We start from the raw sequence: 21753 nt of genomic DNA, 5'->3' as shown, positions 1-21753 counted from the left end.
CGCCCACAGGCACCCACAGTCACACTCACGCGCACGCCCACAGCCCTCCCAGACACTCCAAACACCCTCACATGCACTCACCCTCACACACACCCTAGACAGCAGATGGGGCGCTCGGGTAATTGGTTAAACCTGTTCCGATGTCTGGCTCCGCCTTGGCAGCGCCCGTCTGACAGGAAAGCTGGCTGGGCCTGCACCGCTCAGCCTGCTGGCCGCCCCTCCCCTCCTCTCCCCTTGCCTGCAGGGATGCCCTGGAGCGGGGCTATAGCAGAGGCCTGTGGGCCTTGGCCGGTTCCCTCCGGACAGAGCCTGGTTCACTTAGCCAGGGCGCCTTGATGCCTCCCGGGAAGCCGTCCCAGCACGTGTGAGGAGGAGTTGGTGCAAACCAAGTGCAGAGATGCTAGGAGCGTGAGCTGTACTGCTGCGAAGGCCGTGGGGATGAGTCCTGGAAAGTTCCACGGACAAGAGGATGTGCAAAGATCAGTCCCCGAAGGTGAGGGTGTGGATGAGGCCACCAAGGTTCAGAACAGGCCCCCTGAGCTCCCTCTACTTCAGCCGCGCACAATTTGGAGCTCCTACAGGTGTTCATGATACCTCAGCCCACGAGTTCTGCAGGCCCCAGGAGGCCAGCCCAGCTGAGGGGAGTGGCTGACCTGGGCCCCCTCGGGGAAGGCCTGGCCACGCAGTGCCTGCATGCGGAGGCCACCAGCAAGCTAGTGTCCGTGGGTCCTCACCCTCTGCAGGGCCCTTGCTCCCCAGGTGGGAGGAGCCGTTGGGGGAGGGAAGGGAGCAGCAGTCCTCGTCTTCTTCCCTTCTCGGCTGCATCTGTGTCTCTTCGAGAGAGACTTTGGTTTGTTCCCTGGAGAGGGCCCAAAAACTCCCAAATTAGCAAACCTGGCAAGCCCGCAGCTCAGAAAATAGTTCATCCTGATTCCATGTTTTTCAGGCTCACAGAAGCCTTTATTAATGAAGTCACAACACCAATATTTACCGTCTGCAGGGAGAGGCACAACATGGGGGGTGGATGGGAGTGCGGCAGGGACTCCCCGCCCCGCCCCCCGCAGGCCTGGCCTCGGGAGATTGGCAGGTTTCCTTGGATCCCTTCCAACCCTTTATTTGGATGACAGGGGGTGCTCTGCTGTGATCTTCCTGGACCCCCTCCCCATACCAAGTGAGGCAGGATCTTGAGAGGAACAGCTCACCCTTGTCTCTGTCCCCCACTGGGGCCAAAAGGATGACTCTTCCTCCCACCTTCCTTCCACACCTGGGCCTGTGTGCTCCCAGAAGTGATCCCACCTGCTTGGCAGTGAGGGTCGCCACGTGGGTTAATCTGGATTCGGACTTTCAAGACGCGCAGAATGTATTCCTGACTGATGGAGGGAGAGGGGTGTTGGGATGGGACAAAGCCCTTTGGTTTCTAGCATTGACTGGACACAAGTGAGGTGGGCAGAGGCAGAGGGGAGACACTGAGAGTGCGAGTGGGATCTGGGTCTGTGCTCCCAGCAGAACGACCTTATGTGCTTGGATCCCTGCATGTGGCCCAGGCAGCAAGGCTGGGCCTCTGACATCTTTCCAGTGAGTTCAACATTGATCAAGCACCCAACATTCCAGGTGGGAAGAACAGCATGAGCGAAGGCACAGCACAGGGAAAACCTGTGGCTCCCTCAGGGACAGGGATGGGGACGCTGAAGCAAAGGGTACCAGGAGCAAGGCAAGAAGAGAGGCAGAGGGGCTCAGAAGGGGGTGACTCTGCCCTGTTTGGGTGCAAGGAAGAGAAATCTAGCTGCAGCATGGAGGGCCTCCTTTGAAGTGGGCCTCATCCTTGACATTCACAGAAATCTCCCTAGAGGAGCAGGGCCCAGGCCAGGCCACTGGCAGGAGCTGGACAGGGGGGCAGCGGGGGGGCTGCACTAGGGAGGTGTGGTTGGGAAGCCAGTCTAGACTCAACCCACCAGATGGGAATGGATGGGGCTGGGGAAGAGGGGAGGAAGCTTGAGGAAGATTCCCAGGTTTCCTGTAGCTTGGGAAACTGTGTACATGGCTAATGCTTTTTGCCGAGGTGGGTGATCCTGGAGAAGCACAGATGGGGAGGTGAGTCCCGCTGTGGATGTATTGGCTTTGAGGTGCTGAAGGGCAGGGGGTAGACCAGGCAGCTGGCTTGATGGGTCTGCAGCTCAGCAGAGGTCAGCTAAAGACAGACCAGGGAGCCAAAGAGAAGTCCTGGAAGTGGATGTGAGCCCCCGAAGCAGAGGGCACAATGAGGAGGCAGGGAGAGCAAGGACTGACCTGGGTGTGGCCAGAGGTGACAAGGCATGGATGACACTGAATGAGCTCAGGCTGGAGGAGGAGTCAGAGCTACCGAAATGAAAGCAGAGCAGGGTGGGAGAATCCAGGAGGGCATGGCCAACAGATCGGGGAGCAGGTGAACCCAGACAGGAAGTGGTTGAGTTTGGCCACAAGGGAGTGGCCAGTGACTGTAGTTGGTGACTGTCAGCACCAGCAGAATGGTGGCATGGAGGCCAAAGAGCAGAGGTTTCATGAGCACATGGGAGGTGAAGAAGAAAGAGGGGTCTGGATGTCGTAAGGGAAAGACTTAGGAATGCAGATATGCTTGTCAGGAAACCTTCATCCTGACAAGTGGGACAAACAGAAGGGCAGGTGAACATAAGAGCTCAGCAGGTCCCAGCACGTTGCTCTTTCTTGGGCTGAGGAGGCCCTGAGTCACTGGGGACTGGATGCAGGCTCAGCCTTAAGCCCTGTCTCTGCAGTCTTAACCTGCCCAGGGGTTCTCCCAGCACAGGTGAGCATCCTGGTGGGCCCACGACTTCGGTCTGGAACCGTCAGCCTTTGTGAGTGGTGTTCCCTCCCCCAGACCCCAATCCTCCCCTTTCCTCTGGTTTCTCCTCAACTGCAGAAGCCACCAGAGTCTCTAGGCAGAGGGAAGCACTCTCTGTCTCCCACTGAATTACCTGGGCCTGATTCTCACCCCTCAATATGTTAAGGAAGACCTGGGCCTGTCTTCCCTCAAGATACAGCATGGCCCTTCCCTATGTCTAGCCTGTTTCTCTTGCTGTGGAGCTGGAGGTAGAGACCAGGGTCTCCCAACAAAAGAGAGGAGTTAATGAATTACCCTTGCCCCCCTCCACCAGTACCCCACCCGGGCTCCCAGGCCCTGAACGCATTTGCTCTACCAGCCCCCACTGGCCCTCAGAGCCAGAATCTACCACCCCAGGCTCTGGGGCTGGAGCTGGATGCCCGTGTCATTAAGAGAGAGACTTTTATTATTCCCATAGGGAAGGGAGACACTGGGGATCACTAAACTACAGTGGTGCCTGGAAAATAAATTAAAACAGAAACGCAGATTGGAGACACGGAGAGCAACTGGGAGGCTGCGGTGGCGGGCGGGCCCGCCCAGGCAGGCAGGCTCTCCGAGGAGAAGGCCAAGTGGTCCCAGGCCTCAGCCAGCCCATTGCTTGTCCCTCTGTCAATGGCAGCCCTGGACTTCAAGCCCTGTGGGGCCATGACTCCAGGCCTCCCCGAAGCCTGGCCAGGGAGTGGCCAGAGTCCAGCTTGGGCCCACGCAGGGGCCTGGCCAGCAGCAAGCAGCACTCTGCCCTCGTGGGTTTGTGGTTGCCCACCCTAGTCATTGGAGGTGACATCGATGTCCTCCCCATTGGCCTGCTTCGTGGCGATGCGCCACCGGTTGATGTGATGGGAGCCCTTCTTCTTCTGCTCGGACTCAGGCCCTTCCTCCTCCAGCTTCTGCCGTTTGTACTTTGTCCTCCGGTTCTGGAACCACACCTTCACCTGGGCCAGGGAGGGAGGGGCACGGATGAGAAACTCAGGAGGCCCCCAGAGCAGCCACTGGGGCCTCAACACTCAGGCCGAGCTGAGAGCCTGATGGGAAGACCAAGGCTACATAGGGTTAGGGCCCCCAGGTCGGGGTCCCCTCTGGCCAGCTGCCCCCATGGTCTAACATTCACAGAAGGGGATGGCAGGGCAGGAAGAGGACACAGTGGGCCAGAGAGAAGGATGTTTTTCCTGTTCCTCTCAAACAAAGGGTCACAGAGCTGCTGCGCATCCCAGCTCCTCTAGCCCCAGCAAAGCCAAGCCAAGGTGGAGGAGCGCAGGCTCTGGAAGCTGGCAGACCTGGGACTCCACGAGTTTCTAGGGGAGAGATCATAATCGCTCCTTCACAGAGTGGATGTGAGTAGTAAATGAGGAAGCCTATGACCCACTGCGTGGGTTCCCATGAGCTCCCACAGGGCCTAAAGTGGACACCACCCCATGGGCCAGCCCCATGCTCTTTCCCATACACAGGCAGAGTGGGCATGGTTTCATAACCAGGGGTGGTGTTTATACCAAGAGCAGTGCCTGGACAGCCAGACTACCCCTGGGGGCACAGAACCCACTGCTAGAGACTCCAACCTCACACACTGTGTGGTCTCCTTCTTCAGGGGAGGCTTTCTTAGCAACCTCATGTAGCTCTCTCCCACCCCTCATCAGAAGTGAAGCTGTAGAGGCTGGAGCTGGGCAGGTGGGGGGCCTTGTCCCTCAGGTGCCAGCTCCTCAGGGTAGTGAGGCCTCATTCTCCTTGGACAGACAAGGACAGGGAGGAGGCGGGTCTGAGGGCAGTGTTCTGCCCTTCACGGGCAGCTCTAGACCTTCTGTCCCCACAGCACTGGCTCCTGCAGCCCATCCAGATGTGGGAACAGGTCACACAAGGAACAGTCAGGAGAAGCCCAGGGGACAGAAGCGAGCTCCACTTTGAACCCAGGGAGCCCCCTCTTCTGTGTCTGGCAGTGAGAGCCCTGGCAAGGTACGGGGTGGGGTTCCAACAGAAACTGGACAACCATCCTCCATGTTGGAGGATGCATGAGGCAGAGGACAGGTCTATGGTTCTAAGCCATCTCCTCCAGGAAGCCTCTTTTCCCTCCTCCTCCAGTATCTGTTCAGTGTCCAGGACACATCCCTTAATGTCCTCTCATGCATAATCTGGGAGGCTTGTCCTGGCTCCTGGGCTGGTCTTAGTGCTTGTGGGCTGTGGAGAAAGCCTTCATCTGTCAACTCTCCCTGACTCTGTGGTTCTTCACTTGGCTTTGCAGAGTCAGGCCAGACCCACACCGTCTTCAGTGTTGGCAGGAGGATCCTGGGTACTGATTCTCAGCTAAGTCCCTTCCCCCTCGGGGCTTCAGTCCTTCATGCATAGAAGAAATGTTCTGGGGACTCTTGCAGCGCCAGGGCACCTCTTGGATTCTTGCTCCAGAGGGCCCCGGGGGGAGGAGGTGCAGAGGGCAGGCTCCAAGGCCCGGACGGTTTCCAGGAAATGACAGCACATTCAAAAGCAAGTAGGTGTGGCCAACTGCAGCTGTGCAGACGGTGCTGCGTGGCAGCGTTGCGGGTGAGGAATGGTGGGTAGCCTCTTAGTTTTGGCAGCAGCAATGATGCTGAGGGGAGATCCTTGAACCCTGGGCAGGGCTGAGGGCAGGCCTCAGAAAGACTGCTAGGTCCAGGCCCTGCTCCTAGAGAACTGGGTAAAGCACAGGCCTTAGCCACAAGGCCAAGCAGTGCATCCAGAGGCAGACCTGGCCCCTGTGCCCTGCAGATGGTTTCATGCCCAGGAGGTGCTGCCCCTACACCCTTCCCAGGCAGTCCTCTCTGTCCCACCTACCCCAGGACCTCCCCTCACAGTCTCTTCTTGCCAGGACTTGCACTGTGCCATCCGCTCTGGTTTGAGAGCACTGGCACGGGGATGGGGGTAGCTGGCACTGAGTGCTTGCAGAGCAGTCAGCCAGGGGCTGGAAAGCTGGCCCAGGAAGGGTTGGTGCCCGGCCTCGATGGATGGAGTGAGGGCAAGGGGATTCTCCCCTCATTTCCAAACCCATAGCCTGCATATCTCACCTAGGCCGGCCGTGGAGGATGGCGGAGGCTCTGGGCACAGGCTGCTGGACTCCAAGCCCACCTATCTTTGGGCGCAGGGCCACCTGGACCCTGGGTGGTTCTCAGCATAACCATTTGGCAGCAGCCTGGCCCCTGCCCCCCACCCTGGAGCCTGCTGTGACTGTGCCAGCCAGTGGGCGGGTGAGCTCACCCTGCCTCCTGCGCGTGACTCAGGGCCGGATGCAGGGCCGGGGCGTCATTCCTGAGAAGCCCAAGTGGGCTGGCCGAAGGTGACCGTCAGGTGATGCAGGCAGTACCAGGGACCAAGGGCCCTTTTCTGTACCTTCCTCCTTCCACACGCATTTCCAAGTGTCCTTCAGGAAGGAGACTGACGGTCACATTGGCCTGTAGTGGGATGGGCCCAGCATGCTGCCCTTGTCTAGCAACACTGGCTCAAAGAAGGAAAGCTTTTGATGGCGACTTCAGGCACAGGATAGGCCAGAGGCAGCTTCCTAGGGCACCCAAGTGAAAGGTGATTCTGCGTATTTTCTCCATGAAAAATACTGGGGTCAAGTAGGCATCTCTCTAGAAGCAGGGACATAAACCCTCTCCCTGTGCAGCCTGGCCATCTTCCGGAGAACAGCCTTGGGCTGAGTGTCCAGATGCTGTTTACAAAGACTGCAATAACAGGGTGGTGCTTATGACTTCATAGCATTAGTGGAAACGCCAGGATGCACAGGGCTGGCACGATATGATCATAACCATAGAAAAACAAAATCTACACACGGGGAAAAAAGACTAGAAGGAAATGTACCCAAAGTGTGGGTGATGTTTCTTTCTTCTTTGTACTTTTCTGAATTTTCCTTAATAGATTATTGATAATGGTAGTTATTTTTACTTGGTAAAAGAAAAGGAAGTAGGCTCTGAGGGTATTAGGAGATGAGAGTGACATTTCATGACCTCTCCAACCTACAGGCAACTCTGGATCCTCCAGACCCCCTTCCCTAGAGAACACAGGCCCTGGAAAGGAACTGGATCATACGGTGTGGCTTGGAGGCTGGATCTGTCCTGCACATGCCTCCCCATCCCCAACACAAACACACTACTCACCTCTCTCTAAGCCCCAAGGTACAGTTGGAATGTTGGCTGGAGGACCCCTTGCCCACTCTGACCTCTCTACTGTAGCAAGAGGTCCCTTGTGGTCTCCCAAGTCCTCACTTCACTGAACGTCTCAGTTTCTCAGAGGCCAGATCCTTCCGAAAGTCCCTGTTCTCCTGAGTTACCTAACCTGGAATAATCTCCTTAGCCTTCAAGACACTGACCTGATGTTCCTTGATGGGCCTGCCCCATCACCTGCCTATAGTTCCTTAGTACCTCTTCCCAGTTTCAGTAACAGTGACTCCCACTGTGCACTAATTTACTTATTTACATCTATCTCCTCACCAGACTCTGAGACTGGAGAACCAAAGTGGTATGTTAGTCCCAGTGCCCTGCCCAGAGGACATGTTCCATATATAGTCATCTGGCTGGACAGGCCTATGCTCTAGGCAAGAGGTACCTGGGCCAGACCTGGAAAACAGGAGAAAATGAATAGAAGAGGGGCAGAATTCTAATCAGCAAAGGGTTTGAGAAGTGCTCAATGATAGAGAGACGGGATCTTTTTCTTAGTTTTGTGGACACTTTTGCAAGAGGGCCAGTTTTTAATATTCCACATGGTAAATTGGATTGGCCACTTTTAGGGGAAGTTGGAGGAGGGAGACCTACTGCTGGGCGGAAGAAGGGTTGGCTTGAGTCAGGCAGAACGAAGAAGGTGAAACTGCTATGGATGAATGAATCAATTTGCTAGAGGATTGATCAATGTATGCATTAATGAATGAAGACATGCATGCAAGAACAAAGGGAAAAATGAACTAACAAACAAGCAAACTACAGCTCCAGCCAATATTTCAGAACTAATCAGACTTTACTTTGGAATAATCTATTTTGAATGAACGAGGTCTGGATGCCTTCTTTTTCACCACTCCTGCAAATGGAAAGGTCTGTGGCTCCAGGCCCCTGCACACTTTCAGGTGAGTAAGTGTCCTGTTGTCAAAGATTTCAAATATCCCAGAATGGACAGGAGCCTGAAGACATCAATCAAGTCGCCCCTCAGCCTACTCTGTTCCCTGGGGACCCATTTCCTATCATTTGATCATGTGGGCTGTTCCCACTCTCGAGGTCAAGCCCAATGCCATGCTAAGTTCAACCTTCACCCCAGTAAGCTGAGGTCACCTCCAGCTCCCCACCAACCATAACCATAATCTCCCTAAACCTCCCTGTCTCCTCCTCTTTCAGCCCAGCCTGGACCCTTCCTCTCTCTCTCTCAGGGAGACATCATAAGATTTACCTCAGGACATGTCCCCAGTCCCAGCTCCTCACAGAACCACTCTAATCTCCTTTATCTCCCCCTCATCCTCCCACACAGGACTCCTAGAACATGAGATGCAGAAGTTCTTGAAGAAAAGCCAAGACTTAGACAAGAGATATGGACACACCGTGAGCTAGGAACAAATGTCTCTTGATTTCTTCCTAAAATTCAGGTCACCTGGATATCCCCCTCTTGTCCATCCCTTTAAGGGCAGAACATTCCAGAGCAGGAAAGGACCCCCCAAATCCTCCTTTCCATGCCTCTGAGGGGAAAAAGCCATAGGCAGGTGACTGTAACTCCTGCCTCCCAAGATCTCCCTGCCTTGGACTCCAAGATCGTGGCTGGTCTTGACAGCTCCTGCTCTATCTTCATCTGCCTGCCTCAAACCCTCCCCTTCTTTCCCTCCAACGTAGGATCCTAAGCATCCCCCCAAGCCTTCCAGGTCTGAGGCCTCCCAGAGCCATCTTCTCAAGCATTTCTATCCTGATACCCCTCAGCCCACAGCTGTGACCTTAAGGGGACCCTAGTCATTCATCCTGTGCATGCTTCACAAGTGTGCAAGCTTGGCACTTAGCCTTCATCACTCAGTGAGCAATCTTCAGAGCCACAGACCACGTTTCTGTACCCTTTGCCCTCACCGCTCAGCTAAACTCTAACCCAGACAAGGTCAAGAAACAACTGCTGATCTCTTCAGAGCAGAAGGAGTAGCTGGAAACACTGACCAGTTGATCAGCCTGGAGCAACCAGGTGCTTTCTCTCACTCCCCCTAAAACTAACTTACCCCTACCCCCGACACACACAAACACACACTGAAGCATGCAAGCTGCACTCCATGTCATGTGACTGCCTAATGGCATCCAATGTGTACCTATGCTATCATCTGACCTTTGGGCATCAATCACATGAAGCCCGCTGGTGCCCCACATGGTGGGCAGGCACATGTTGCACACACCCATTACACACACTTATTAAACTTGAGCCTCTGCAATGACCCAGGCCCAGGTCTGCCCAACCAGCCACCAGGACTGAAGCTTAGACTGGTACCTTCTTGGTCATACTACAGGGTGGCACCGAAGCAGTGACGAACAAGTCATTAGAACCTGAAGGGAGAACTAGCCCTTGCCCAGGGCTCTTCCCTCACCTCCTAGATTGAGGCACTGGCTATCCCAGGACAAATACCCCACTCCCACTAAACATATATAGTCACCCAGTTTGCCCACGTCCCAGCACCCGGCTGAAGTTTTGGGAGTGCACGGACCTCTGAGCTCTGGATTAAGAGCTCACTCACATACTGATCTGAGTAACCCTTCGAGAAGTTTTATCCACAAACTGGTATATGCGTAATTTAAATCAACAATCAGGTGTGAAAGTACAAGGGAAAGATAGAAGGAGAGGGACAGAGAGGGAGCAGTGACAGCAGAGAGCAAGGGGAATGATTGATAAAGTTAGTGTGTATTTGTATGGGCAAAGAGAAATGTGCTCATTAATTCAATACATGTTTATTGAGCATCTACTCCATCCCAGGCACTGAGCTGGGCCCTGTGAGAAATAGACAGGCTTGGCCTCTGCCTCCCAGAGCCAAGATGCTCAGGCCTGTTACTCATCATGATCACCCAAAGAACTGTTTGTAAACTTTTTCCTGCACCCTATCCTGGACTTCCTAAGAGAATCTCCTGGATGAGGCCCAGGAATCTGTATTTTAAGATCTCCCTGAGAGATGCATGCTGCTGGTCTACAGATTGACGTTTGGACATGGCAGATAATTAAGTAATAACAACAAAGTTTGATGCAAATCATGATAGGCAGGGGTTGTGTGGTGAGCTCTGAGAATGTGGAGGAGGGAGTATACAGAAACACAGAGAAGTAGAATGTAGAGGAGCCACAGAAACTCAGGGCTAGAAAAAACCCTGGAATTTGTGTCATTCAATCTCACAGTTACAGAAAACGAGGCCCAGACCCAGAGAGAAGACAAAGCCAGAGCTAATAAGATAATAGATAACCATTACCAGACATATGGATATACTGTTTGTCAGTTGCTAAATAGCTCGATGAAGTTTGAGATGAACGGTGGACACACGGAAGGTAAAGTAGATGACAAAGATAATGAACAAATGGGTAAATAGTTCTTATTGTTAGGAAGAACATATAATTAATAGAAAATCAGAAATATAAATTAGCCAGTTTTGGGGAGGTAGTTTAATGAGAGCAGACAGAAGTAGATGGCTAGATGTAAAACAGCCACGGGGAGGGACAGATTAGAGAGCTCTGGGAGACAGATACAGATATTAACAGTAGAAATGCATGGCAGGGGGGTTGATGGGGGTGACTGATGCCTGACAAATAACTGATAGCTGGAAATGACAGGTAAGCTTGCCTGGTAAGTACCAAGAGGTAGATAGAGAAGTAGTTAATTATATAGCCTGGCTCTAAATGATAAGTTATGAGGGCAACAGAAAGACAGTGTTGATGATGGAAACTGCCTAAGGCAGGAAAAACATTGGACTAAGAGGACACCCAGGTTTGGATCTTCTTATGCTTCTAATCCAACATACTACCTTAAAGGGACGGGGGACGGGGGTTAATATTATTTGAGCTCTTATGAGGTAACTTTAGTCATTAAACAACCTATTTTCTCGATGAGGAAACCAGAGCTCAGAGAGGTTAAGTCACTTGCCCAGGGTTACACAGTAAGTTAGCAGGGAGGCAGGTATTTAAAATGGTGTTTGCCCACCTGGGAAGCTCTGCCCAATCCATCTCTCCATCTCAGGGTCTTCACCTGGAAGGACAGGCTGCCACGGGAGGTTCCTCAGGCTAAAACCTCCCCTCATTCTTTTTGTTGTACCATATGCAAAAAGCAGCTCATTTACAGATGGGAAGAAGATTAACCCTAAGTTTTGATAGTTAATGAAGCTGGATACATTTATGTTATTCTATCTGGTTTCATTTTAAATATATGTTTGAAATGTCTCATAATAAAAATGAAAGAAACAATCAGTCCGTTTACTAACTGGCATTGTTAGGAGCAAATATTGACAGGCATCTAGGTTCAGTTTGAAAGAGAGTTAATTAAAAATGCTCTCACTGAGCTAAAAAATTGAAAGTTTAAAAACAATGACATTATTTCAACAAGTGTTAATCTGTGGGTGGTAGGATTAAAAACCATTTTTGTTTTTTTACACTTCTGCAATTAAAATTTAATAAATATTACTTTTTAAATGAGGTTAATTATAAACACCATTCTTAAACTAACACCTTGTTTCAAACAATAATTTTAAAACACTGCCAGGAGGGAAAAGGGAGTGTTATTTTATTAACTTATATTTTAAAAACATATCTTTCTTTGAAACGTTTTTAAAATTAACTCTTGTTTTGTAAGCTTTTCCCCTGCAGTTAGAACAGCCCAGCAAGCATGTCTGAAAACGCACGGGTCCTGCCTCCGACCCATGAGCGATCTGTAGATTGTTAAGTGAGGCATCAGACAGATATGACAATAGATGCCAATAATGCCACCAAAGGAGGAGAGGGTGAGGTCCGCCGAAGAAAGCTGGGGATGAAGTTTGGGTCTAGGCTCCCTCACTAAGCCCCCTTCCTACTTTGGCTGCTAAAGGGAGGCTCCGGCTGCCCCCCATGCCGGGCATCTTCTCACTGCCCGGGATTTGGGAGGGGACGATGGTGTAGTAGGGGCGAGACCACGAGGAAAAGGGGAGCGGAAGGTGAAAAGTCAGCCGGGAGGTAGCTGGGGGACCATGGAGCCGGCCTCTCGCAACTCTGGGAGTCAGCAGGCACGCAAGGCCCATCCAGAGCCTGAAATCCAGCTCCAGGGCAGCAGCTAGGCTGAGGGTCGCTGAGCCCCACTCCAACACGTGGGACCCGGGTGGACCAGGAGCTTATGCAGTGATCCCCAGGCAGCATTTATTCATGGCAAAGTCTACTTACAATGAACCCAAATCCACCTCCCTATAACTTTCATCTAATTCTTTAATTTTTTCCCTTAAATTAATGATCATTTACAAAAACACTACACGGTAATTGTTAATTTCACTCAGTTCAAGCCCAGACGCCGTTGGGGTTTATTCCTTCTCGCATTCGACAGCCTTTCCAGTGATTCAGAGCAGCCCCTGCGTACCCGGGGTCTATTTCCCACCATGCCCAGGCCCCTCAAATGCTCTGCGCACGCACACCGTGGCTTCTACAGCCCTACCAGACGGCCTGGGCCGGATCAGAAGAACCCTCGGGCCCCAAGCAGGAGCTGGCCCCTCCCTGGCTAAGCCCCTCTGTTGGTAGTCTGAGGACACCTGAGCTTTCTCCCCAGACCCTCCCTTGGCTGGTGGGCAGCCAAGGCCCCGCCAGTTTTGCCCAGGAACAGCAGCAAAGCCAGTGTGGACTGGCTCCCCGCAGGACTATGAGCGCCCGGGCATAGTGGCGGGAAAAGGGCTGCAGTAATGCCAGGGCTGGGGCCAGCTCCAGTGGCCTCGGTGCTGCCTGCGCTGCCCTCTCCCCAGGCGACCCGCTTCCTCCAACGAACCTGGTCCCTCTGTGAGGAGCTTTGGGAGCCGGGCTCGGGATGCAGTTTGCATTTACTCTGCCTCCTGCTAGGTCCTTAGCGCTTGACAAAAGTCCTGCGGCCTCAGCAGGCTGCACGCAGTCTCCAGGAAGGGGCTCTAAAGACAGGCTTGACTGCAGCGCCGCGAGGAATGGGGGCCTTTTGGAACCCAGCGGTGCTGGGCTGGGGCGGGCTCAGGGCCTCTCCTGCACCCGCGCACCCTCATCTCGACCCGGACTCCGGGCGCAGGGCAGGCCGCGACCGGGGGTGATTACCTGCGTCTCGGAAAGGCTGAGACTGCCGGCCAGCTGCTTCCGCTCGGCGCCCACCACGTAGTGGTTCTTCTCGAAGGCGCGCTCCAGCCGCAGCAGCTGCGAGGGCGAGAAGGCCGTACGGATCCGCTTGGGCTTGCGTGCGAAGGGGCCGTGCAGAAGCAGCCCGTCCTGGGGCACGTCGCTGGCTGCGGCCCCGCCGCCGACGGCAACACACGCAGGTACAGATAGAGAGAAGGGGCGCCGTGAGCCCGGGCCCGGCAGAGCCCGGCCTCCCGCCCTGCTCCCACGCGCCCTGCCCTCTCCATTCCTTGACACGCACACACACGCCATTTCTCCCTTTGCCCTTTTGCCGCCCCCTCCCTAAGTCCACTCCCCTCCTCGACACCTCCCCACACTAGAGAGCCACTCCGCGGGGGTACGCGGGGAATAACAGCACTCCAGATCCCTCTGTTAGGCCAAGAGATGGGTCCAGGCCGGACAAGGCGCCAACTAGCCCAAATCCACAATGCCTGGGGCAGCGGAAGAGGCCAAAGGGTGGCGAAGAAAAGTCCCTTGGCGCTCTTTCTCCGCCCTTTCCCAGAGGCGCTGCCCTGGCCGCCAGTCCCAACGATTTGCTTTTAGTTAACTGGTCGCCAAGCATCTCCCTCCAAGAGGACCCAGGGTAGTGGCAGGGCCAGGGATCAGGAAGGTGATAAGGGGGACAGCGGCGTGCCAGGCACACCCTTGCCAAACACAGATTCAAGAACTAGCAGGTATCCAAGGAGCAATCCCTTCACACCTGCTTGCACTAGTCTTGCGCCTGAATGCTCAGGCTACCAGCTCATTAAAAACTCCTGCCAGCAGGCTCTAGCTCTGTCTTGCAGAGGGTATAAATAGGCCAGTGGCTAGGTCAGTGGTCTAGGCAGCACCTGCAAGTGGAAAGTCAGGCTCCTTCTTCCCCTTTCTCCACTTCTCTCTCCACCAGGCCTTGGCTGTCCAGAGACCCAGCCTCTAGAGTAAGCCCCCAAACCCCTACCCCAACACACACACTGGAGACTCCAAGTACTGTCTGGTGGGAAAAGCTTCATCCCTGCTTCATCCCTGAATAGTCCCTTGCTAAAGAAACATGTGTATAAATATCTAGATGTCATCTTTCTCTCTAATATATATAGATATAGATATATTGGTTTCTGCATGGGCGTGTGTAAATATATGTTCCAGCCTCCCTACTGTCTTTTTTTCCCATCTACTGTATAGGATTTTTAGAGTGTGACTGTCCCTTAGCAAATGTTGGCCAGCATAGGGACTCAGCTCCCACATGCAGGAGGAAGGGATAACACTGGACTGGATGAAGCTGGGGTAGGGGAGACGGGGTCAGAAACTATCAATGCCAAAACAAGCCTCTACCCACAGCCCCTGTCTCAATGAACCCCCCCCCCACCGGCCCCCAACTAGGCCCTCACACAATCTCTGGCTTGGTTGCACATGCTAACAAGACTCAAAACAGGCCCTGACAAAATCACCCATGGATTCTCATGCAAGGGCACATAACAGCCTCCTGATGCACCAACAACACAGAACCCTAGATGGAATATTTTGACAGAATTAGCGCTTGGGACTGACTGATCCAATTAATTTCTTCAGAGGTAGCTACTGGTTGGACTTGATTTGACCTGTTGTTTTGCTCTAAGACAATCACCTGGATAATTCAGTTAACATCTTTCATCTCTGGAAACATCTATGTAAGTGAAGCAAAAGCACATAATTGAGATGCTGTAGCTAAAACTCTCCAGGTAACTGTGTTGGTGGAACTTGCCTGACCTTACTTACTCCAAGTCTCTGGGCTGTGGATACCTAAACAGGCAAAGTTTTTGCTGGAGTTTTCTGTGGAAAAGAGTTGCTAGGATTGTGGGGTAGTGCCTGGGAGGGGTCAGTCAATAACCTCCAGTCATCTTATCAATTTCAACTGGTTGGATCTGTGTGGCCACAAAAATGGTGGAACTACATCACAGGGAGATGGGTGAGGGACACCCCATTTGGTTATTCAAGTGGGGGCAGATCTAGGGCCCTCGGATCCGACTGAAGGAAGAGAAGTTTCACTTGGGATAGTGGAATAGACAGATGGTCAGGGAAGGTGGTCTGGCAGAGATGAGTAAAGAGCAGAAAAATATGGAGCCTGCTCCAGGTGGGGAATAAGGAAGATTTAAGTCTCTGGGGGTGGGGCCAAGTGAGGTAGGCCAGGGAAAGGTGGGTGGAAAGCAAATGCTTCTTGTTGATGTTAATAACTTGCCTTAAACAACAACATTGTTATGAACCTGGGTGAAGTCCCAGTAGTGGTTTCCTCTGGACAAATGAACCAGAGAGGGAGAGAGAACGCCTAGCTCATCCCAGCATTGGCAGGGTTTGGCCTCAGCTGCTGGGCTGGCCCAGGTTGGTCAGAAGTGAGGCTGCAGTGTGGAAAGCCCAGTAAGTGTGTGTGAATAGGATGCAGAGGTGTGAAGGGCAGTGTGGGGCTGAGGAAGCAGGTCTGCAGTCTGCCCCAGTGTCTGTCACTTAGTGACTATTTTGTGATTCTGTGGTATATGTCAGTCACCTGAGTGATGGAGTGCTCTGTGTTTGTCTTTATAAACCCAGATGAGAAGATGAAGGCAACAAGCTTCTGTCCCAACATATATGCCCCTTTGCCTCAAGTCTGGTTATTTTAGGGGGATGCTAGGTTGCTTTGGGTCTACCTTACTGAGAAAATGGCCCCAGGTCATTGTCATGTTCAGCTGTGGTAGATAGCATGTCTCCTAAAGGGTATATTTACATGCAAGTGCAAAAACACAGGGGTCCTTCTAACCCCATCACAGAGAAGCAGGAGACTGCAGGATGAGTCAAGATGCTAAGTGATGACAGGTTATTTAATTCCAAAAGAATAAGTACATTTCCCGGTTAGAAAGAGGATGTTCAGTACAACACCAAACATCCTGAGAAACAGATCAATTGCTACATGTTTCTGCAAAGACAAGGGTGATGCCTTAGGTGCACAAGTACCTGTACCCACCCCCACCCCCCCGACCTGTGGGAAGGAGGCCTGAACCACCCCTACCAAGGGTTCAGTTTCCCTTGCCTGGACCACAAGGGCAGAACAAACTTGGGGCTGGAGTGCGGCCTGTTTGGAGGCAGTAATTCCGGGCTGTGAGAACGGGCTGTCAGTTTCGGACTAGGACAGTTAGCAAAGTGGAAAGGGACTGGTATGGCCTTCCCTGGAGCTAGGGAAATGAATACCCCTCTCCCCCCACCCCCGGCCTCCCTACCCCTCCGATTTTTCTACAGTCACTCTTTTAGGGCCCCTTCAAGGCAATGGCTGGGAACTAGCACTAGGGACTCCCAGGAATGAGGAGGCTTGAGGTAGGAGCTGGGCATCCGAAGCACCCGGGGTCCGAACTGCAGTCTTCGAGCTGCAGTGTTCGCTGGAGAGGCCGCCGCCGGCCAGGGGCTTGGGGCTGGACGGCTGGGCGGAGGGCCCTAGGGCTAGGAGAAGGAGAGGTAGGACAGGCGGCGGAGATAACCTCATTCCCCGTCCTCCTGCCAGAACAAAGGCGACCTTAGAAGCTCCGGCCCATTGTCGTTGCGGGTCCCGGGACGTTGGGTCTCTACACCCCCCTCCCGGCGTTGCTCCTAGACCTAGAAAGTTCCTGATCTCGGGGAAACAGTACCGAAATGCGGCCCCACTCCTGGTCTTCGCCGGCTCCTCCCCTTCGGGCCTCGCGAGCGGCCTCGAATTTCGGGGTCCGGGACGATTCCGCATTCGCTTTTCCCCTTCCACCGCCTCGGTTAGCGGAGACGCCGCTTCCCTGCGCGCCGGGACCGCGCCGCCCGAGCGCTGCGCACAGAGCGCAGACATGTTCCTTTTCGTTCGTGTGGGGTTTCGTTTGTTGCATTAAAACGGGGCTGAAATGAGCATCGCGGAGACCCGGTTCTCTAGAAAACGCGGCGCCGGAGGGCCCGAGACGGCTCGGCTCCTAGCCCCGAGGCCTGGCAGGGACTGGAGGGCGTGGAGCCGCCGGGAGCGCGTCCGTCTGCAGCGGCGACGATGGACCGCGAAGCCACAGCGCTTCAGGGTTCGAAAAGTGCTTCAGTACCCAACGGATTTCCGGGTCCGAAAATGCAGCCACACTTGGCTCCATCTCCGCGTCCAGACTCGGTTCTTGAGAGAAAAATTCAACTGTTTGTGCAACTCGATAACGTACCCGCTGGGACTGATGGCTCAGGAAGCGGCGGCAATTTCCAAGAGGGTTTTGCGAAGGATTTATCCGCCTCGCCTCGCCTGGCTGGAGACGCTCAGAGCTGGAGCTGGATTTTTCTCGAGGCGCCCCCGGCCCTCGGCGCCCGGAGGCGGGAACCGCGGTGTGGAGGGCGTCAGGGGCTGGATTCGAAGCCGAGGGTGCGGCTCAAGATGCCGCCTCCGGACAAGCTGAACTCCTGGAGGCCACAGGACTTAGGAGCGGCCCCGCCCTCTCCTCCGAACCCCTAACCCTCCACCAGCCTCCAACCCGCCAGCCCCTCGGCCGCGGCGGCCCGCCGGTGGGCTCACACACCGCCCCAACTACAACTCGGCCCTTGGGCGCCAGGTTTTGAGACCCAGGCTTCGGATAGAGCCCACGGAGGACCAGGGTAGATTGCTCAATTTTGAAGACATTCTCATGTTATCGGTAAACATTTATTTTTAAGTGGCAGAAACTCTTGCCCAAGGCAGATGACATTGTAGGCATTTTTGTTTTTTTCGGATTTGGATTTGGGCAAGTCTTTGAAATCTTCAAAGAGGAGACAAGGCTGCCCACAACAATTCTTATTCTAGTAATTACATTCTCTGGTTTTGTGGGATCTGCCAAGTCAGGATCTATTGGCCAGGTGGGACTGAAAAAATTGCCTGACAAATCGGGACCCGGGAAAGCGGTTTTCTGTGAAAGTCAGTGTCAAGAGATAATTTTCATTTTATTATCTAAATAACTGTGCCAAACATCTAATTGACTGTAGACCTAGACTACTGACCGTCGCATTAGTTCCCGGAGCCGAAGCTCCAGCCATGTCCCTTTCATTTGTTTCTCTAAAAGCCGGGTTACCTAGCTCTGAGCCATAGACCCTTCTCACAAGGCTGCGGTCTGGTCTACACTAACAAAATAAAACTGTAAACTAAAGTGATGACTGTACAAATCAAGGCCACTCTTTAAAATAAAATTTAGAAAAAGAAAAAAAAAGAAAAGAAAAACTCCAACAAATTTCAAGGAAGAAAACGAACTCCAACAAATGCAACTCTCTTTTCTCCGGGAAAGACAAATAATTGAAACGTGTCTGTGTGTGTGTGTGTGTGTGTGTGTGTGTGTGTGTGTAAGGCCAGTGGAGGATCTTTATTAGCAAGCCGATTGCTGGGTGCAAACTCCGGGGTTGGGACGGGCTACGACCTTAAAAGCCCTCTGCCCCCGCCCCCTGCCCGGGAAAACTGTCCTCGGTACTCCAGCAGCCCGGTAGGCTCCCTCCCAAAGGCGACGAGCAACGGCGCAAGCCAGTTTGCTTACTGCAAACCTTCCCCACCTTGGGTAGGAGAGGCACGTGTGACTTCGAAAAGTCGGGCCAAGGTTGCTGAGAAATATCCCAAGACAGCCGGGCCCTCCATGCTGAACATTAACTCTACGACTCGCCCTCCCCGCTGCCCTTGCTTCCCACAGAACTGGAGCACGCGGATGGACTTTCCCCGGCCCTGACGCGCCAGCGAAGGCTGAAGTCTGGGAGGTGATGGTGGACGTGCGAGCGATGCGTGGTGCCAGGTCAAGCCGGGTGGAGGGAGAGCGGGAGCAGTTGTACTCTGGGCTAAGACTGGCTCAGCCGGGAGAGAGAATTGGGCAGGCCGTGGCGAGGGCCAGTAGAGGCTCCGACAACGCGCCTGGGCTTGCGTCCGAACTGGTATGTTTTCTAGAAAAGCCTGGAGGTCTCCACCTGCTTTCCTGGGAGGGAGACCAACGAGGCAGAGGCGCGGGTAGAGCCCGCACGGCTGTTCCCTGCTTGGGAATCTACCTCCGCGGACCTGCAGCCTTCCCGGCAGTAACTTCTGAACGGCCCCACGCGCCCCCGAGCCTCCCCCGCATCGCCGCAGCGCGGGCGCCGGCCGGCCGCCTCGGCGGGCACAACGTGGGCACTCACCCTGGAAGCGGTGGCCGAAGAAGCGGTTCCGCAGGACCCAGGGGTAGAAATGGAGAGGGTCCCGGTGCTGGGCGCCGAAGAAGGAGTGCGGGGGCTGCAGCGGGGAGGCGCCCAGCTGGTGCGCCGGATGCACGGTCAGCGCGGGGTGGTTCATGGCCTCGGGGAACACGAGCTCTGGCCCACCGTAGAGCGAGCGGCCCGCGCCCGCGGCGGCCGCGGCAGGGAAGCCACTCACGAAGGCCGCCTCGGCCGCGCTGGGGTGAGGGTAGTTGAGCGCCGTGGGCCGGAGCGGTTCCTCAGAGGCGGCCGCCGCCAGGAGATGGGAGCCCGCGCCCCCGCCGCCAGTGCCCCCGCCGGTGCCGCCGTCCTTGGCCACCAAGGACTCTATGGTAAAGCCGCGCTTGGCCGCGGGCTGGAACATGGTCGCAGCCGCGGGAGCTGTGCGAGGCAGCCGGGCTCTGGGGAGCGCTCCGCGTCCTGGCGCCGCCGCCGTGCGGGGTGTGCACCCAGCCAGGCACATGCACACCCGCCCGCACCCCTCACCTCCCACGCCCGCCCGCTTGCGCTCGGCCCCCGCGGGCGAGCGATGCGCGGAGCGGCGAGGGGTGTGTGAGCGAGCGAGCGCGGGGTCCGGCCACAGCGTACAGCCAGGCGCGGCGGCAGCTGCGGCGGAGCGGGCAGCTCCAGAAGCCCGCACAGGCGCGGGCTCCGTGCGAGGCTACGAGCTGCCGGTAAGGCCCGAGGGCTGAGCCCGGCTCCCTCCTTTCGGAGTCCCGCTGGGACCGACCCCAGCCCCCGGTGTCCCCGCACTGCCCTGCCCGGCCCCAGCAGCCCAGCGCTGCGAGGCGCGAGTTAGCGGGCACCTGCCCCGCGCTCGCCCATTGGCCGCCGCTCACCTGCCCCAAGGTGGGGGGCGGGGCGGGGCGGGGCGAGGGACTGCGGGTGGGGAGGGAGCCCGCAGTCGGAGGCAAAAGCTGGACTGGAGCCTTCTCGGGGAGATCCAGGCCTCCTCCTCCCCTCGCCACTGGCTTCTCCTCGCGACTCCGCCCTTTAGCTGAGTCTGGTGGCCGCTGCCGCCGTCTCAACCCACGCGGGAGCCGAAGAAGGCGTCCGAAAGGCCTTGGGATAAACTCCAACCCCTGCCTCCCCGGTGTGTAGCTCAGCCTAACTCTCCCATTCGTCCTAGGATATCGGTTCAGTTCTCAGAGAACTTGGATCCGAGAGGAGGGTGGATGTTTGGGGTCCAACATATTGGTTTTCCCGAAAACCAGCTTTTTGCTCCCCTGCTCTCCGGGACTCTCCCACTCACCCACTATCGGCCTCCTGGGCCGCGGTCTGAAGCTGCGGCCTTGTTCCTGAGGTTTCGCGTTTTCTGGATGTCACGGGGGACAGCTCTGGAAAGGGGACGTTCACTGCCTTCACAAGGGGCCAGACGGGGCACTGCGCGGAAGAAGCCGCCGAAGCGGTCCCACTGCAACCCTCCAGCTGTTCGCGGGGCTGGAAGCAGCTCCTGTGCCCAACCACGGCGCCGCGACCGGCTCGGACCAGGACGGCAGGCCTTGGCACTGGGCGATCCACCTCCTCGCCTTCTCTGAGGCTCGGGGGGCTCAAGTGTCGGCGGGCCGGACCAGGCCAGGGCCTCGGAGACACTGTGGCTTAAATTGAAGCTGTCCAAGTAGCCGCAGCCCATCCCAAGAGCACACGCCGGCCGTCAGGACACGCAGAGGCAGCGTGACCTCCCTCGACCTTCACCTTCCACCTGCAACCGCGGAACCGCGGACGACTCTGCGCCGGCCAGTTTTTCCGTGTTGCGGACGAATTCCTTGGGGGCAGTTCTCACGACTGGCCGTGAGAGCCGGAACTCCGCAAACTTTCCCACCCCGACCTTCCAGGCCGCAGAAACGCGGTGCTCCGAGGCCTAGGAGGGCGCGAGCAGCGGTGGGGAGGCTGGGACCTGGACCTTGCCAGCGCACTGTGGAGAGGGAGCCTCAGAGAGTTCCGCTTCCTCGCCGCTGCCGGGGTCCATCTTAGCGGCCTGAGCGCCGCCCAGGCGCGCATATCCAGGCTGGGCCTCCTGACATCCCAAGGCCACTGGGTCCACGCGCCACGCAACTGTGAGGGGACTCCAGGCCGGGTCTTGGCAGCGGCCCGCCTGAGCGCCAGGAGCCGTGGTTTGGAGAGCGCTCCGGGCGCCCCGGCCGCCACAAAGCGGGTTAAAGTCTATTTTCCACTCGACTGCTCCGAAAAGCCCCCGCGCGCCGACGCCGTTCCGGCCCCCTTGGACGAGGTGGGGAGGGGCGGCCAGGGGCGGGGAGGCAAGGCAGCCGCACCCAGCACTCCTCCGCGTCCTGGGAACCCCGGGGCCTGGCACGGCGGAGACACCGCAGAGGCGCCTTCGGAAGGAATGATGGAATCAGTGGGGAGCGCGGGTGTCTCTTTCGCTGGCCTCTCCGAAGATTTCCGGCTTTCTGTGATGGTCTTTTCCT

At 55.6% G+C, this 21753-nt stretch overlaps 1 protein-coding gene across 1 annotated transcript; it reads right to left on the bottom strand.

Annotated features, from left to right (window-relative positions):
* Nucleotides 1-942: 942 nt before the first annotated feature.
* On the bottom strand, nucleotides 943-19981 carry EMX1 (empty spiracles homeobox 1). The gene is made up of 3 exons (XM_033175072.1): nucleotides 19268-19981; nucleotides 13106-13290; nucleotides 943-3807 (listed from the first exon to the last, which is right to left on the bottom strand). Exons 1-3 carry the CDS (start codon nucleotides 19785-19787, stop codon nucleotides 3640-3642), a joined length of 873 nt encoding a protein of 290 aa, XP_033030963.1. The 5' UTR covers nucleotides 19788-19981; the 3' UTR covers nucleotides 943-3639.
* Between the last annotated feature and the right edge of the window lie 1772 nt (nucleotides 19982-21753).

Source organism: Trachypithecus francoisi, unplaced genomic scaffold (genome assembly GCF_009764315.1).
Source record: "Trachypithecus francoisi isolate TF-2019V2 unplaced genomic scaffold, Tfra_2.0 Lachesis_group17, whole genome shotgun sequence".
Taxonomy (NCBI): domain Eukaryota; kingdom Metazoa; phylum Chordata; class Mammalia; order Primates; family Cercopithecidae; genus Trachypithecus; species Trachypithecus francoisi.
This window is presented reverse-complemented; position numbering and strand designations above follow the sequence as displayed.